This window comes from Pseudorca crassidens, chromosome 6, assembly GCF_039906515.1.
Source record: "Pseudorca crassidens isolate mPseCra1 chromosome 6, mPseCra1.hap1, whole genome shotgun sequence".
Taxonomy (NCBI): Eukaryota; Metazoa; Chordata; class Mammalia; order Artiodactyla; family Delphinidae; genus Pseudorca; species Pseudorca crassidens.
This window is the reverse complement of record NC_090301.1, coordinates 44469455-44488612: the sequence shown is the minus strand read 5'-3', so window position 1 is coordinate 44488612 and position 19158 is coordinate 44469455. Positions and strand designations below refer to the sequence as shown.

The 19158-nt window shown below is 38.7% G+C and overlaps 1 protein-coding gene across 1 annotated transcript in view; it reads left to right on the top strand.

Annotated features, from left to right (window-relative positions):
* The window catches only part of ANKAR (ankyrin and armadillo repeat containing), an 88331-nt gene that overhangs the window by 5137 nt on the left and 64036 nt on the right, over window positions 1–19158 (top strand). The window contains exons 2-7 of the mRNA XM_067741227.1: window positions 1667–2302; window positions 8476–8913; window positions 10454–10617; window positions 11257–11360; window positions 16207–16387; window positions 17530–17749. Of these exons, the coding sequence (XP_067597328.1) occupies window positions 1702–2302; window positions 8476–8913; window positions 10454–10617; window positions 11257–11360; window positions 16207–16387; window positions 17530–17749 (1708 nt within the window). The 5' untranslated portion in view covers window positions 1667–1701. The remainder of the gene's footprint in view (window positions 1–1666; window positions 2303–8475; window positions 8914–10453; window positions 10618–11256; window positions 11361–16206; window positions 16388–17529; window positions 17750–19158) is intronic.

The following is a 19158-nucleotide window of genomic DNA, read 5'->3' as shown; positions in this document are numbered from 1 at the left end:
ACTGTTTAAATGCAGCTGTATGATTATCTGCGTAACTGTAAGCTCCTTGGGGTTTTACAGCTGCCCTTTTCCAGCGTCCCCCAGCGCCTGGCTTATAACAAGCGTTCCATAAATGTTTGTTGAGTAACAGAATGATGATGGAGGTGGGATTCTAACTCAGGACTACCTCAGAGCCTGAGGCCCTCGCCTCCGCCGCTCTGTTTCTGTGCTTTCTCGTAGACAAATAGTGAATGTAGGAAATGACAGAGATGCACGGTTCGCAGAGCCCCAGTCCGGACTGAGTTCTAAAGGGGAGGGGTGGGGGTGGAGTGGGGCATCTGCCTTGGAGGAATCTAAGCCGCGGCGAGCATCCCTGGCACCGGCGGGAGGCCCCGCCCTCGGAAGCACAGGAGCTCCCCCTCACGGCGCGACCCTGCCGTCCCAGGCCCCGGGTACCAACGGCTTCGGCCCGCGCCGGGGCGGCGGGACTTCAGCAAAGGCCCGGGCTCCCAGTAGAGCCTGGAGGCCGCGTGGGGCTAGCAGGTCTCCCCAGGCCCTCGGCTTAGGAGAGCCCCTCCCAGCCCTGCCTGCAGCGGCTACCCTCGGCCTCGCCCACGCGGGGCTCCTGACGTTGGCTTCGGGCCCAACGAGAGACCGGTCATTCAAAACAACCACTGTCCTCGGCCCCCGGAATACTCCAAGGACCAGCGTGGATGCAGCTCCCCTCTCCTGGACAAGCAAACCATAATCTCAGAGTTGGTTTCTTCCCTTTTCTTGTCCCTTCCCTTTTCCTGTGTCCAGTGGGCATAGGTCTTGAACTTGAGGATGGACAGACCTGGGATGGTTCTGATTCTGAAGGTGTGAAACCTCAGGCCTATCCTGTAACCTTCCTAGTCTCGTTTCTGCGTCTATAAAGTGGGGCTCCCAGCGCCTATCTCACTGAGCAGCATCTAACTTTTTCAGAAACGGAAATTCTCTGGCTCCACTCCAACCAACTGGATTGGAAACTCTAGGGTAGGATCCAGCAATCTGTCATAACAAGCCACAGGTGATTTCAACACAGGTTAGATTTTGAGAACCACTCTACAGAGGGGCCAATTAAATGAAATAAATATTGTGTATAAAGAACTGGGCAAATAGTAGATGCTCAATAAATAGTGGTTATGGAAAACCACACAAAAAAAGGAAAAGCCCAAGCATAGATAAAAGAACAGATTGGTGATTGCCAGAGGCAGGGGGTGAGGTGGGCAAAATGGGTGAAGGGGGTCAAAAGGTACAAACTTAAGTTATAAAATAAGTAAGTCTTGGGGATATGATGTATAGCATGGCAACTATAGTTGATAATAAAATCTTGAAAGTTCTCATCACAAGAAAAAAAATTCTGTAACTATGTATGGTGATGATGTTAACTACATTTATTATGGTGATCGTTTCAAAATATATACATATATCAAATTATTATGTTGTACCCCTGAAACAAATATAGTGTATGTCATTTAAAAAGTTTTTTTAATTGAAAAAAATTTTTTTAATTTTTAATTGAAAAAGAATTTTTAATTGAAAAAATATAGTGGTTGACCATGGAACAATTAACGTGATAAAGATGAAAGGTACAGATTTATTTCTTGAGAAATTCAGCTTCATTACTCTGGTAAATTTTATTGCTTTTCCTTTTTATTCATTGCAGAAACTTCAAAAAGGACACACTAGAATTAATTAGAAATGTTAAGATTGCCCAAAAAAGGAGCACCTAGATTTGATCAAATTCAAGATGAAGAAACTTACCTGGAGAATTTAGCAGTACAGAGAAATGCTTCTGCTTTTTTTGAAAAATATGATCGGAGTGAAGTACAAGAGTTGCTGACTACTGCACTAGTTAGCTGGTTGTCTGCCAAAGAAGATGTCCACTCTCAAGTAGACATCCCGTGTGGAATTATGAGTCAAATAAATAATGTAGCCTTCTCCACTGCAATCCTACTGACTCCTGTAGACCCTACTGCCCTCTTAGACTATAGAGAAGTCCATCAAATCATAAGGGAATTGGCTGTTGGAATTTATTGCTTAAATCAAATTCCTTCAATCAGTTTAGAAGCTAATTATGATCAGAGTTCTTCTTGTCAATTACCTCCAGCTTATTATGATACCAGAATTGGGCAAATTCTGATCAATATTGACTACATGTTGAAAGCACTATGGCATGGAATATATATGCCCAAAGAAAAACGAGCTAGATTCTCTGAATTGTGGCGTACCATCGTGGACATTGATCCAGATGGGAAGCCTCAAACAAATAGAGATATTTTTGCAGAGTTTAGTTCAGCAGGTAAGAGAATTTAATTTGTTTTATTTTTATTAGAAGTCTTTTTTTAAAATTTAAAAGTAATTTATCTGTGACTCAGTTTTATGTATTTAGCCATGTTTCTTGAAAGAGGTTTTTCTGAATTACAAAGTATCTTTTCAATAATTAATAATTAATTTTTTTCAATGTCACCTTCTGAAGCTTGGTTAGGACCTGTTAGGTTAGGACCTTGGTTAGAAGTGTTCATTTGCTATTTACTGTTATCTGTTGCTAGACTTCTGTGAAGTTCAAATGCTTGGGAGTAAGATTTGCTTGATGACACTAAGGCAGCCTGACTCACCTGCTATGGGTTGGGTTTCCAGATGTGTTTCAGGCTCTGTAGCTTTTGTGTGTACCAGCAAGCAGTACCATCTCTTGGAGATGGTATCTCTGTGTCTCAAAGACAGTTTAGATAGCTAATAGCTCTCATTTCTATGCAAGGTAATCAACTTCTGTTGAGAGCAGACTCCAAGAGTATTGAGTATAGGCAGAAATTCTACCCCTCTGGGTGAGAATTAGTCTATGATGTTGGTGGAATCAACAAATGTCACTGGATAGGTGCAGAGTACCTACGATTGGAGGATCACTGGCTTCTAAAAGATTATAGCTGTAGCTGGAACCGAAAAATCTCTTCTTGTTGTTCAGGTCCTTGGGGTGATTAGGGTGAAGTAATGCAAAATGCTGCCAGTAATGTCTAGTAAGTTCCATTAATTTCTGCATTCCCTTGACCGGTCTGGTAGTTCCTCTTAAAGGGTACTGGTACTTTGGCACATGCAGATACATTGTTGAAGAGAATATGGCATGGTCAAAGTCTTGAAAACATTTGTTAGCGTTCAACCAGAAGTGCTATCATTTCTGGTACTTTAGGACCTCCAAGACTAGTTGAGCTCACATAAATGAAATGTATCTAAATTAAGGTGTCATTTTGATGTCAAAGATGATAGAGTAGTTGATGACTCTTTTATCCTGGAAGTTGTCTAGTAATCTATATTCACCACTCACTGGAAGACAGTAGGGAATATGGCACAAGCCAGATAATGTTTCTGCCTACTTGCATTGCCCAAGATGTGTCTATAAGCTACACCGTTTGCCCTTCTTGATTGAGATGATGCCAGGAGCTTTGTGAAGATCTGAGCTCCATGGAGGTTAAGGATCAGCACGATTGGATGGTGGGTTTTAACGTTAGAGCTTTGACAGTCCTGACAAAAATTGGGTTTGCTTTTCTTCCCTTTTTACAAAGATTACTTTGAGACTCTCATCAGAAAGGAGGTGGAACTAATGAACCATCATTCCAATCTGGCATGTGTCAAACAAAGCAAAAGCCAGAGCTGACAGATTGACTGGTAAAGAAACAATGAGCCCTTTTTAGATCCAGATATCTAGGTGGAAACTCTTATACAAGTCAAATTCCAGGAGAGTAATCCAGGTTAGAGGTGCACATTGAGGATTCAGTCATTCATATGTTAAAGTCACAAGAGCCTTTGAATCATCCAGTGAGAGCATCAATAGTAAGAAGAGAGATGGCCAGGGCAGGAGGGAGCACGTGTCCTGTTTTGTATCTATGGACAAAGGGCTCCTACTTAGTTGATGATAAAAATCAGTTATATCAAGCAGCTTTGTGGCCCAACATCTGGTCTATTGAATCTAGCTGTCTGTCATATCTGAGGCCACCCTCTATGAGTGGTGCCTCACAGTGGTGCTCCTGGTTGAAGAGATCAGAGACACATAGAAACATTCGAATCAAGCTGTAGGTGGAGTTGGGGAGCACCCAGAGACTAAAGTTATCTGTCTTCCATGGCTTACATTTTCAGGGGTGACATTCAAAATAATTAACCACCAGCACAGCATGAGCACTGACCAATCAGAACAGACATCAGCAATAATGCTGGAACAGGATCTCAGAGACCTCCTGCTTGGCATATGTACCCTTTGCTGGATCATGGAGCTTTCTAGGCTATCCCAGGGAAGGGAGGCATTCAAAGAGCTCAGGGCTATAGCAGTTTAATTTACCACACAATATGGAAGATTTCAATATTTTAACAATGTGGCCGTATTGGTACGTAACTAAATATCGGTCCCAGACATTTCAACTTAATTCTCCTTTTCTGGATGGAAATACATGTCTTGACTATTATGATTTTTCGACTTAATTCTCCTTTTCTGGATGGGAATTCACGTCTTGACTATTATGATTCTACCACTAAAATATCTCAAAATCATCCACTTTGCTTTATCTCAACTACAACACCCTGATACAGAACACTCTTTTCTCTAGCCTTACATACTGCAACTGCCTTCTGGCTGCTCTCTCTGTCTATAACCCCTTTTCCGCTGAATATGAATGAGGCTGGAAACCTTTCAGAGCCAGTCACTCTACCACCATGTGCCTTGGGGAAAGTGCTGTGTATGTTACACTAAAGCGCTTTGTAATATTGGCTGCCGGACAATCAAAGAAGAGCATCATATGGGGATAGAGATTTTTTTCTCCCTCCACCACACTTCAGGAGTCTGCTGAAGAACCAGCAGCATCAATATGCTTCAGGCACTGTAACAAAGGTATAGTGCAAACAATTGTAAATGACCAAGCAGCACACACTCGAGGTGTGCTGGAGCAGGGTTTTCAGGGGGAAACTCCCAGAGGCAGCAGCAGGAATAGGTACAGGTTCCCCATCATGCACCACATCTGGAGCATCACTATGAAATCCTGCAGGGCTAAGCATCAGATTCCGGGAAAGGGACCTGGACTCTTAGAAGGTGGGGCTTTTATGCTGCATGCTTAAGGATATACAGGGTCAGACACCAGCATACAAGTGCAAAGTGTATTAGCCTAGGTTACCCCCCAAATTAGGGCCTGAAATGAGGGCTTAAGTCAGAGTAGTTTATGTGAAATGACTCCAAGGAACAGGAGTGAGGGACAGGAAAAGTGGATAGAAAAGGAGGAGTCATCAATCCAAGGATAATGCTGTTGAGCTTTCATCACATGAATAATTAGGGACGGTTTTGCTGGGAGTCTCTTGGGAGCCACATAGACTATGCTTCAGGATTGTCAGCCCGAGGGATGGAAGAGGAGAGCATGTTTTCCCTGACTTCTCTCCTTCATTAGTCAAAGGTTCCATGAGAGTTAACTCCCTCATCTAGATTTGTTCATCCGTCAGAATGGTGGAATGGGTTCTGTCAGGAGTCCAACACAGCAGTGGCAGAGGAAACCCCAGGGCAAAAGTAAGGGCCACATGGTGCAGTCAGGTTACATCTGTGTGGAGCTGGTCCATGCAATGACAGCTAGAGTGAAAAATACTGTCTGGGAGGAAGTGAGGTAGGGAACAAAAGGTGTCTGATATAGAGTATGACTTATGGAAATTTGGCTCTAACCCTGTGCTCTCAGCTAAGTCCTTGTAGTTGCCGCTGTATGGTGGCAAGACAGTGGCGAGACTTGCTATTTCATCTTTCACGTTTGGGGAAACAGCACCTCCTCTCTTCAAGACTGGGTTCAAACCTTGCAACTGACCATGTGATTGCCTTAAACACTGTGCTACAGTGAATTTCCGAGGAACTCTGCGGGAGGCCAACTATTTTTTTGGGAGGGAAGACTGCTGGGAATCACTGAGGCCAAGTTAAGCTTCACCTGTTTAATACCTTTTGCACTGTATAAAACCACCAGCAAACACCACCTTTAAAAAATGGTAGCAACAGCAGTGGAGAATAGAGCACTCCAAAAATCTAGTCATATTATCCAGTTTGCTGAGAAGGGATACTCTTTAGGGCAAGTCCCTTGATCTGATGACCTTATTTAAAACCAAAAGCTGGTAAACTGAAATGGTTCTTTTTTTATGCCTCTGCTCATTCCTTGTCCTTTATCTGGAATGCCCTTCTCTCTCACCCCACTCTTCTGCATTCTTCCCCAGGTTATTGCTACTCATTTTTCAAGACCTGATTCAGACACAGCCTCCTCTATTCTGTACACATTGTACCATTTTGTGTTGAAATTATTGGTTTCATCTCTGTCTTCCTTAATAGATTTTCTGTGCTTGAGAACTTGAGAGCACACAAAAGTATGCCTTTTTTGTCTTTAAATTCTCATCACATCTACAGTGCTTGGCATGTAGTAAATTTCAATACATGTAGAAATTAACAGATGGTTAACAGAGTGTAAGAGAAAAGGAATTGAAGGCAACTCTCGGGTTTTTAGTTTGAGGAACTGATAGATAAATAGTGCTTTTAACTGTGATAGGGAATGAAAGAAAAGCAGATTTGGGGGAGAGGAAAGGTGGATTTTGTTCGGAAGTGCCTCTAGGACATTCAAGTAAAGATATGTGTTAGGCATGGAGAAAGAATCTGGAGTTAGGAGCAAAACCAGGGCAGGAGAGAATATTAAAAGAAATTAGCATAGAGGTTAAAACGACGGAATCTTGTATTTCTCCCCTTCCCCCCCGCCCCCCCTCCCGCCTTCCAAATTTAGTTATATCCAATTTTTAGTTAAGTCCTCTCTCGTTTTTTTACTTCATAATGACTTTGTACATATCTTCCCAGCTGATTTGCATAACATGCTATGATCACATTTCCTTTCATTAATAACTTCTAATTTTTTGTGACATGAACAATTGTGCATTCTTCAAGAAATTCGCTTGGTTTTCCATTGTACGTGTCAATTCAGCCCCAAACTTTTGAGCAGAAATATCGAGCTCCTCTCAGTGAAGTGAAATATCAGGTGGTGCAGCAGTTCCATTTTCTCCTTAGAGATGTCTCTCTCCACACTTTCACCCTCGTACTCCCATCTGAGCTAATCGATTATTTTCTCTAGGCACTTTACTGCTCTTCAAAATCCATCCTCCCATTCTCCATCCTTCCTCCGTCCCTCCTCCGCCTCCTTCCTCCTGCCAGTGTCGGTCTTTCACCTGAGAGGCCTTCCTCACCAGTCTGGTGATCCTTGCTGTTTGTTCCATCCTGGTTGAGGAGTGAGGCAGGAGCCCGCTTGCTGACTAGTACACCATGCTGTAGAGTGATTAGGAGGAAACCTTGCTGTTTCACTGGGGAGACTTTCCCCAAATGCCATATTTGTAGGTCTCTTCTCTTTGATTGGTCTGTTTCCTCCTATATCCTGCTTGGAGGGGGCAATGAGTCTGGCGCCAGAGGAGGGGAATGGTCTGTGGAGCTCCCCATTCCCTTCTAGTTTTTCAGCCTTTCTGCCCTTCTGGGGTGAGAATTGACTTGCTGCATTTTGGCTCCCATCCACTCAAGCCACAAAGTTTTAGAGGAATCAACAGTGCTCTAGCTTGTGTTTAGATCTATTTTAACTGTCAGAAATGCTTAATTTCTTTTTAATCTCAATAATTTATCTTACTAACTCTTTTGCAAAAGGGAGATGAATCATAGTGGCCATCTTAAAAATCCAAGAGTATTCTGGCTTTTTTAATATGTAGATTTGAGGAAGAAAAAAAGGAAAAAGAAGGGGGGAGGCACGTTGATGAATTATTTACACTTTAAGGCACATATGTTACAAACTCCACATTTTCTATGAAGTCTTATTTTACGGTTCTAAGCCGTTTTTCTCAAGCTTTGATTAAGGTTGTAAATATCTTAAAAAAGACAATTTGACAACAAGAAACAATTTAATTTCATCATAAATGGGAAGAAAATGTAATATAAAAATTGTCATTCATAATATAGAGTAAAATCAAGTTTCAATTCTTGTTTCATCATGATTAGTTGGTAGGAAAGTTATTTATTGTATATGTTTAGCTTCTGTTATCATCAAAAAGAAGAAATATGTAATATAGGACCTGAAAAAGCAAATATACTTTATGCCCAAGTAAGAAGCTGATTCTCTGCTTAAAGGAATATCACATTTCTTGTTGTTCTTCCATATTTTCTTTGATTAAAGATGGGACTTACGTTATTATGTTTCCATGGTGTTGTATTTCTCCAAAGAGAATGAAAATCAATTCTTTTTAATTCCGCAAGCTTCCATCTTTCTTTACTCTGCTTAGTTACCACGTATCTATCTGCTTTTATTCTTTGACAATTTTACTGGCATTTCATTATCCCTTTGCTGTCATTTCGGTAGAATTTCAAGATGAAACCCTGTCTTCAGTCTACTCTGTTTATCCAGAGACCAAGTAAGAAATTTTCACAATCTAAAATCTTTCTTTTTTACTGTGAAGGTTTGATAGATATTACAAAGGATCCAGATTTTGATGGCATCTATGATGAAGACATGAATGAAGATCCAACATATAATCCCAATAGCCCTGAAGAAAAAGCTGTGTTTATGAAATATGCTGAAAATATTCTACTAAAGTTGACATTCAGTACCACACAAGTTCAACAGTGTGAAAATGTTTTTATATTTGAAACAGCCTATTGGCTTACTAATGCTGTAAGATATAATCAGGATTATCTTGACATTTGTACCTACCAGAGATTACAGCAAAGGTTATATCTTCAAAAAAAGATTATTCAAAAACACTTTGAGAAGAAAAAAGAAATCAGGAAAGGGATAGGATACCTAAAATTAATATGTTTTCTGATTCCATTTCTACTGAGTTTAAAAAAGAAGATGAAAGTTCCATATTTAAGTAGTCTGCTTCAGCCTTTTTCAGGTAAGAGTATCACCAAAAATTATATATAAAATATAGCTATATATTGAACCTATATGTAAATTCAATTTTGTTTCTAGTATGTGGGTCCCAGCATGTAACCAAGCTGTAGCCTGTTAAAAATAAAAAGCAAAATGTAATGTCTCCAAAGTAATTAAAAATACTTGGTATATTCACACAGTACATGGTATATATTTATATCAATTATAAGGACTGTTGAAAGACTTAAAATGAGTTCTGAGAAAATAGGGAAATATGCTATGTTCACGATGGGACAACACTATATTATATCTCATTCAAATTATAAGTTCAGTGCACTTCTCAACATCCCTATTGTGTTTTTCATGAAAGTTTAGAAATTGATTCTGAGATTAATATGGAGCAGTAAAAGATCATGAATGCTCTTACATTTCTGAAAAAAAGATGAAAACATATTAAAAACTTTAGTAATATATTGGTATTAAAACAAAGAAATAGACAAATATTAGAGAATAGAGAGCTAAAATAGGACCATGTTTACATGGAATTTGACAGGAATGCAGAGCAGACTATTCTTCCCACCCAGATTAGCACACAATTTGTGTATTTTCACTGGTGCTCAAACTTGTAGGCTTATTATAGTGGGCTTTCTATTCAGATGGCAAATTTTCAGTAGAAATTTTGCAAGTCACTTAATGAAAATTTGTATCATGAGAATTATGATAGTGAAGATTATAATCCATATCTGTAAACTATTTAAAAATGGACTCATGACAGCTTGTCCAGGATGGGGGTGGGAAGAATGTCATGTGTATGGAACTAATATGCTTAAAGAGGATGTTAGCAATATCTGTAATGTCTTATTATTTAAATTATTGGAAACAAATATGACTAAATATTAATAATTAATTTCCAGGTGGTGAGATTAAGGTGTTATATTTTTCTTTGTACTTTTCTAGACATTTTGCATTTCTCAAAATACATTATATACCTTATATTGATGAAACTATATTCTGCTAACAAGTCAAAATATTGAATAAACCTAATCCTTGCCAGGATTTTAGAAAATTATTTTTCAAAGTAAATTTTATATGTGTAGCTTCATTACTTTCCAGAAAAATGGGCTGATTATTTTTGTCACGTGAGAGATACCCACCATTTTCTTTATAGTATCTCTCTTTTCCTTAACTAGCTCAGGTAACTTTTGTTTATTTAACTAAAGATTCTCCACAGCACAGAGTTTCAAATCTTTTCTGATAATTGGGGGTAAAATATTAGTCTTGAGCTCATATATAGTAATCAATAAGTAAAATAATGTTTTGATTATTCTTTTGAAACGCCTGTACAATGAAACTACAAAAAAAGACCAAAATGTATGATATAAATATATTTTAATATTTAAAATATACATTAAGAGCATGAATAAATAGACTGTAATTGCCAAGATTTCCATTTCACATAGAATTTTTTCACTTTATGAGAAAGAGAATTTAGACCTCAAAAATATGATTGCCTATATGCTGTTATTCAATTTTTAAACAAAAATTTGTTTTCATTTTTGGAGACGACAAGGTCAAGACAGAGCGAGAATTGCCTCCATTCATTTATGGACGAGATTTTAAATGCCAGAATTTTCACTACAAAGAGGATCAATATTTTCATGTTCATGGAGGAATTGAATTTGATATCAGCACTCCTTCAATTGAGAATGCTTTGGAAGATTTTAAGGTTTAAATTATTATTGTTCCTGAAATGGTTTGTCATTTCACAACTCTTTTATCCTATTCTCCAACCAGAAAGATTCTCTGCTGGTACAGGCACTAGGCAGCTCTCCAAATGATTATCTTCACAACTCACTAATTTCTTCAAACATTACATAACGTATATGAATTAAGTGCAAGTATATCTAAGGTCTTGTGTTAGATGTCAGAGATAAAATGATAAATAAGCTAGGCACAACTATCCTTGCAGAATTTACAGACTTCTAATGGACCACATTTGCCCTAGAATAGTTAACTGAAGAATACAGTAGAAGTCCCTGAACATTAACTACATATTCTTCCATTTTTCTCAAAGATTAGTATTAGAACAGAGATCCTCAAGAGTTTGAGAACAAAATTTATCTGGAAAACGTAATACATTTCAATTGTCATTGTTTTTCTACCTTCTCCATATTATATTCTTTTTAAAAAATTTTCCTCTCTAATCCAAATTAGGGATTGGATATATTCAGTTATTACCAGGGTCACTTGGGATTTTTTATTAAAAATTTGTCCTTTACAGGTATAAAATTTCATCTAAAATAAGTTAACAATTGTTTAGATTTGTTTAAAGATTTTTTTTTTAGTAACATAACTTGTATTTTAGAACAATTTAGAAAAAATACGGGATTGTGCTGCTAATACGTTTGCAGAAGATTCAGGATACAAAGAATATTACTCAATACCAATCATGAAATTAAATGGAAAAAGGTAAGGAACTTTTAGTAATTATTCACAGTAACACAACTTGTTGAAAGCAGAAAACCGGAAAGTGTCAAAATGCAAAGGCTAACTTAAAACCTCAGGAAGGAGATCCTAGAACAATAATAACCCCCGTGAATGACTACGGACTCTGTTACAAAGTATTAAATGTTATATTTATTACTTCATACACCTTGATACGTTCTGTGTAATAATCCTTAGACATTGTAATTTGTTCTTACAATGAACACAGTGGTTAAATGGGGATGGAGGTGGGGCTCAAATCCTATGGGCCCACTGAAAAGCAATGGACTCGGCATATACCCCTTTGTTTCCATAACGAATATGATTTTAAATCCTCTTCCTCTGCTGGGTCTTGTTAAGCCTGTCATCTCTTAGAGCACCATGTTTCTCTCAGTATTTTTAGGCTCTTTTATGTATGTTCTTGGATTTTCACAGCTTGGAAACTGAAATTTGTAAATAAGGGAAATAGAATGCAGAGGAAACATTTGAGTTGGAGGTAGAGACAAGATTTTAAAGCATATTGGAGTTTGTTTTGTTTTTCTTAAAGTCATGGAAGTAGTTGAGAGGCTAGGGCCATGTCAGGAACTCTGGAGAATAGAAACCTTTAAGGGGGGTGGGGAGTAGCAGAGGAGAGAGCAAAAGAGACTGAGAAGGAATGATAGAGGTAGAGGAGAAATGAGAAAGTATGACAGCATGGAAGCCAAATGGGGAGAAGTTTTAAAATATGGTAATAGTTAAAAGCGTCAAACTCAACAGAGAAAAAGGCCAAGTTGATTTAAGACTGAAGAAAGCCCTCTAAATTTGACAATGACTTGATAAGAGAAGATGTGGTTATAGAAGGCTATGTGTAATAAGTTGAAGGATAAAGTCGGGGAGAGTTCATGGGATGTGAAGAAGTAAAGACAAAGATTATAAATTTCTTTCAAGATGCATGGCAGTGAGGAAAATAAGAGGAATAAGGCAGAGGGAGAAGCAGATAAAAGATGAAAGGTGGATCTTTCCACGGAATACTGCCTGGATGCACACAAGGTACTAGAGCTAAAGTCAAAGACCATGTGGCTAACAGCCTCCATGATTTTGAAGGGAACTAAGAAGTAGATCTCACTCCTCTGGAATGGACTGTTGGTGTGCATCTCCCTGGAGGAGGAATCTCTGAGGGACCTAGCACCTGTAGACATACTCCATGTACGATTCTTGTCAAGCTGGAGGCTCTTCTAAACAAAAGTTTATTCTCCCAGGTTCTAGTGTCTAGGGGGACATGAATGATCCTGGAAATGCAGGGAAAGAGCTGGAATGAAGGCTGTGCTTGATGAGAGGTTGTTGTGGGTGAAGGAGTATCGTTGGTGTAAGCACCCTGCCATTGCACCCTAAGGGATCCAGTCATATCGCTGCAGTGGGATCTCATAGTGGAACTGTTTCTCTAGTTTCTGACGAATGCACAGCATTTGGTTATCAGTGTTGGCAAATTGTAGACGGATTTGAATTTTCAGACTTCAAAACTAGCATAAGCTTGTTTCCCAGACCCAGCCAGCATGGAGTAAAAGTGAAAACCACAAGAGGAGGAGTAGTATTTTCCTGGCTCCTGAGCCAATTACCAGTGAACCTTCAGTTCCCTATAAAATCTACCCCCACAGAATTATTTCTAGAAATCTTGTATTTCCATGGGTCAGCACTCTCAGCTACTATGACATTTTTTCGGTCTCCTCCTTTCCTGCCTGGGCTCCCTCTAATGATCCACTGCTGGAACTCCAGAGCCCAACAGCCCCAAGAAGGCAACTCGATACTGATGTCACTGTTGTCTCTGACACTGCTGCTCCTGGTTACAGAGCTGGCATCACCCCTGGGCTGACTCCTCCTGATGTCTGGTAGATAGCACGCATCAAATGTGAGATGTGTTGAAGCCAATTCAATGACATAAAGATAATTTCTTTCCCAATTTTATTGGTTTCAAACAAGTGCTGTCTTGAGCCCCTAACAATTTGGTGCAAAAACAGCTCTTTCAGTCATTTTGCTTACAGTTGTTTCTTTCTATGTAGGGATCTTCTTTCTGTGTTGGTCCTGGACCAGAGAATAATCTGAATGATGGAAAACATACCATCTCAAAACCTCCCCTCTTCTTTGCTTTTAGGGGCACTGTTATTGGGGCTGAGCTCATGTATCGTGATGTTCTCTTTCCTCAGAATGATTTACTTCCTAGGAGACTCCCGGTCCCTAATGAAAATAGGATCATTCCCACTGGCCTTCCTGCCCTGCTTGGCATCTAAGTCCTAGATTCATTTTTGGCTCAGGTTGTATTCTTCCACCATACCAACATCAAAGAATAGGAGCCACAGTCAGATACCCAGGATTTGGCAGTCCATGAAAGTAGAAGAACTCATGAATTATGAAGATGACAATGATTGGAGCAAATAGATGAGTTGATACTGATACTAAAATGTCCTACTTGGGGGAGAGCATACCAGCATCATGATGCTGTTGTGGATGTTGGGAGGCAGGTCAGAAAACAACTTGACGTGACAGTGGCGTGTCAGGGAAGTGTGATGTTAGAGGGTCCTACTGCAGTCCCTAAGCTGAGTGCAGATGCCCAGGCAGAAGACTATGGAGGGAGTTGTTTAAAAGTGAGGCTCCGCTAGAGCCCCTGCTGATGCCTACACTTAAAGTTTTGAGTAAGAACAGTGGTGTGTCACTATGCAGTACTTGGATGAGGGCTCACTCACAGTGCTGGCCATCTGGGCTTTCTGTGCTTCCAGTACTCATCTCTGTGTGGGCCAGTGTTGGCCTAATGCACAGGTTGTGTATCCAACTTTGCAGGGGTGGGAGGGGTCACAAAATTCTGAGGTCAGAGACTTTTTCAGGGTACGGTGATCTTCACCACCGGTTGCTTCTCCAGTTTCTAGGGTAGGACAGCTCCCTGCTGGTTTTGGATGTTTGATTGGTATTGGATGATTAGACCAACTTTCTAAAAGAAATCAGCCTACCCTCCTTTGGTATTTGTTAAATTCATAAGTTTGTTTCATCGCTTGGGCAGTTATCTGGGAGTACATCACTGAGTACCGGGGCTCCAAATGTAGTCAGCAGCTTCTGATTCCATAGCAATTTCCCACAGCCAGAGCCAGCTCCCTAGAGAAGTACATGTAAAGACAGAGGTTTCTGACACTGGGATTCTCTTGGAGCAAGATGATGTAGAGCTGGGCCAACCAAAGACCAAAGGACATCCTTAGTGTAATCCCTCATGCCTAGATCTATGGACACAGTCTTACGGGACTTGGGGTATCTGTATATGGTGTCCACTCTTATCAGTGTGTATAATACCAAGGAAAGGTGAGCCGTTGTCTTCCAGAAATTTAGTTTAGTCATCCAGTGCAAATCAAGTATCCAGGTCTGATCCATATAGCTCCTTAAGGCCTATTAGCCTATCACCACTATGATCTGAAAGCCTTCAAATCTGGGTGGGGTTCAGAATACCTGCTCCTCAATTTCGGAGGCTGGAGTCTAGTAAGTTAGGCAAGTTCCCATTGATGAAGGTGGACAAAGTGACGAGTCCACCACCTGGCCTGGCACTATAACTGAGAGGTGTGGGTAAAGAAGCCTTTAGTTTATATTCTCGTAGTCTGGTTTCCTTTGGGGGAAGAAGATGGTGGATATGAAGAATGACAGCCTCAAATAAATGCTAACAGGTCCTCAAATATGTCTCCATCTATGCAGAGGTCTATTATATTCAGAAAACTGGGATTGAAGTAAAGGTCAAAAAAGAGAAGGTATTAGCCCCTGATCAGTTCATAATAGAGTGTTTTCCTAAGATCTTCCTTTAACTGATCCATGGGGCCCCGTGATTCCACCTTAGCCTATGGGCAAGGAGTTTCCTTAGCATAGAGAGTCACCGACTCACTTTCCTGGAAATTAGCATAATGGAAAAAACTTCTCAGCATCCTTAGAAGAACTAATAGTCCCTGAGCAGCAAAGTGAAGAGCCTTGGGAGGGGATCACCACTGCCAAGAATACTGTTTTTACAGCAATCAGTAGTTGCCTTTAGAGGAGAAACCCAGGTAACATTAAGAGGCTTCCCACTGGCAGAGGTGGGGACAGCAGCTGAGACACTCACCACTGAAATCTGCCAATGGGGAAAGGTAATTCGTGGCAGAAGTGGAGGAAGGCCACCATTTTCTTTTACCTGTGATGATAAGCAACCCCAGGGAACAGAGCCACTCAAGATGTCATTTTTTCATTCCAGAGTGAGAGGGGACTGGACCTATTGCCTACCTATGATTCAAGGACCTGGTGGGTTGGGGTTTCTCTAGCCCACTGTGCAGTGAGTAAAAGTCAAGCAGCCATTACCCAAAACATCATTCCAAATCAGACTCATGGTCCACTCTTGAGAAAGCAAATGTAGACATAACTAGATTAAAGGAATTAAAAAGTAAATTTGTAAGAGGAGATTAAGCAGATGGTTAGAAGGTAAACCTAGGAATCTTTCAACCAGAGTTAGGACTTTCGGTGACTTTTAGGCAGTGCCCCTAGTCAGTGGTATAGGAAAGACAGAGTCAATTAAAAAGGTCAGTATGGAGAAGATACTTGTTATAAAAGACCTGATTAATAACAGTTGATAACCATGTCATTAAAATACAATCAAGTACATTTTATAAAAGACCTGATTAATAACAGTTGATAACCATGTCATTAAAATACAATCAAGTACATTTTAAACTATATTTTGTATTTGTTATAGAAAATCGTAATTGTTATAGAAAAAGTTTTGCCGGCATAGAAAAAATGTAACAAATAACTTCCAAGTCAGAAAGACTTAAATTGTTTTCTTTATTTTTTTTAATAGCTACTATGTGATCAGTTTTGAACTTGAAACTTTCTATCAGCAACTATATAAGACACAGTGGTGGGGAGCCATAAATGAAATAGTGAACAATCTGAGACTGAAAAGACTTCCGCTGACAGATGCTCAATTACATGAACAATTTAAGAAAAAATTTGGTTTCACAAAAGCTATGAAATGCAAGGTATTTCAATGATTACCACATAATTTAGTGTAAGAAATTATAAATAAGTATATGTCTCAAATTTTTATCATAGGGATAAATAATAAGTTAAATAAAGTCTTCAATATGCAGTTAAGATTCCACATTTTAGCAGCTGAAAAGCTCTACAATTCTGGATTACAAACTTCTGGCCAGGTTACAAAACAACCTGTTTATGAATGGAATTGTGATTAATATTAATAACAGCTGAATATCTATTGAGTGCTTATTTTGTATGCCAGGCATACAAATACTATAAATTCTTTGAACAAATTCTTTCAAGGCACTGGTACTATTGTTATCAATCCTATTTTACAAATGAGAAATTTGACATGCAGCGAGTTAAGGATCTTTCCCAAATCACACAGCTAGTAAATTGCAAAGGCAGGCTTCGGTCGTGGGGACTAAATCTAAGGAGCAAACCTGGCATCCTGAATCAAACCTCTGTATCTGCTTCAATATGCCTTGACTGACAGCTTTTGGAACTGATAAATTAAGTGGTGAGCTCACCAGTTTCAAAGGATACATTGGCATTTACTTACCATTTATTTGTTTTAATGTCCACAAATTTTAAGCTTTGATAAACTATTAGTTTAATTTAAAAATATTATTGCAAAGCAATTATATGCCAATAAAGATGTTAAAAAAATTGAGTAGTCAGAACATCTAAAAGAAGAGTGTAACATTTTCACCTCTCCACTTTGAGACATAGAGCAAAGAAGACAAACTGTATTCCTATAGCTATATATTTCAAGTCTCTAGACTTCTAAGTTAGATTGTTCTTAAATCAGAGAAGGAATTCGATGTCCATTTGCTTTTTAAATATTTCAGAAAGATATTTGTTTCCTTGTTTTAATTGTCTCCAGAGAAGAAAGATTTACAACTTCTCCCTTAAAAAAAGGACAGGAAAAAAAAAAACTTCCCCAAAATATTTTTTAAAGTTCTCAATGTTTCTTTATAGCTCTAACAACTTCCTTGCCCACAGATCTTGTGAAAATTCTACTGTAATTGCACACCAATCATGTGATTATAATAATATAGTTCATTGTACTTTTCTTCCTTTAACTAAATAAACTTCAGGTGTATTTTGAAAAAACTAATTCTGGCCTTCCTAATAATTTTAGAGTATCCCATTTGGTATGAAGTCTGCTGCTGAAAGAGGATTATCTGCTGTTTTCCATACATTTAGCCGTAAAACTTCAAGTTCGACGATCAATGTTTCAGATGAGGCAGGTTATGCTATTTTCCATCAAGCTGCTCTACACAACAGAGTTCCAATCATATGTCAACTGTGCAATGCCAACTTCAATGTTAACCAGAGACGCTTTATTATACTTAGCCAAGGTACCATAAAGTTTTTAAATCTTAAAATGTTTTTCTTTTACTTACCCCTATTCGGCATTAGGAATGCATGTTGATTTTAGCACAAGGTTAAAATTTAGTATTGGAACCTAGAGCAGAGCTGAGGTTTTTGTTTCATTTATCTCAGAGAGGCTCCTTTTAGTTCTCTAAGTATCACTTGTTGCTCCCTTATGTAGTAAATATTATTTGTTTATTGTGTTTCCCTCATTTGAATATAAGCTCCATGAAGGGCAAGGATTAGGTTTAGTTTGTTTGCCATGGTATCCTAGTGCCCAGAAGAAAACCTGGCATTGGTAGGTGCTTGAGAAATATTTGTTGAATGAATGGCATGATGGATGAATTCAGGGTAACCTTTGATAATCACTGACATAATTAATATACAGTGATGTACTGTAGAAATTCTGAGAAAAGGGAGATAAATAGACATCCCAGCAGAACATCCATTTCTTATCCTAGGCTCTTAACCAGGTAATAGTTTCTTCATACTACATAAACTTATATTTAATAACAAAAAATTCCTCTATAATCATAATTTTAGGATTAATGACCCTTTAAGGCTAACCTGGTTTAAACTTTAAAAAGCAAATTTTCTTGATTATTATTGTAGATATACATACATATTTATATGTTCATTGGGATAAATTTAACCAGTATAAAAATAATGAAATTGAAAATAAAGTGGCAGCCCTCCACAACTGAAGAGGGAAATAAAATGTTGGGAATAGCTGATGCAATAACGTTGGCAATAAGAAATGGCAATTTTATATTTTAACTTGCTGCCTTAAGAGGCTGTGTTTAAGTTTCACACCAACACAAAATGTGCTACTTTAATCCTGTTGACTACTGATAAATTTCATACTCTATCAGTATAATTAAAATGTTTTGGTATTAAGATGCTTCTGTTACTTAATTAAAATATTCAATACACAATGAACTTAGTTAAAATAGAGCAAAATTCAGTCAAAATGCAATGGGAGGCCTGTTATTTAAAGATGTGTTTTATTTTAATTTTTTTTGGTGTAAAAAAACCATTGGTAATTAAAGTTTCTCATTCATCCAGTGACTACATAGATTTCCATTTGCTAAGAACTGAGTAGAGTTTGAAGTATGGAGAATGTCTATGTGTTATTACTTAACCAACACAAAACTGCCCCCTGTGAGTTTTGGCCAGCCACGAGTGAGGCAGCGTTTCTGGGTCTGCTCTGATGCAATGACAGACGCATGCCCACACCCAGATGACTTTGCCCAAAATTACACTCAGTCCTGCTGGATGTAATCCTGTCACCTGCATCTCAAAATAGTCATTTTGTTCTCCTTCATATGAGTCAATGTTGACTAATTTAGGAAACCTTTTGCATATTAATAATCATACTTCTATGTATATTCCCTTT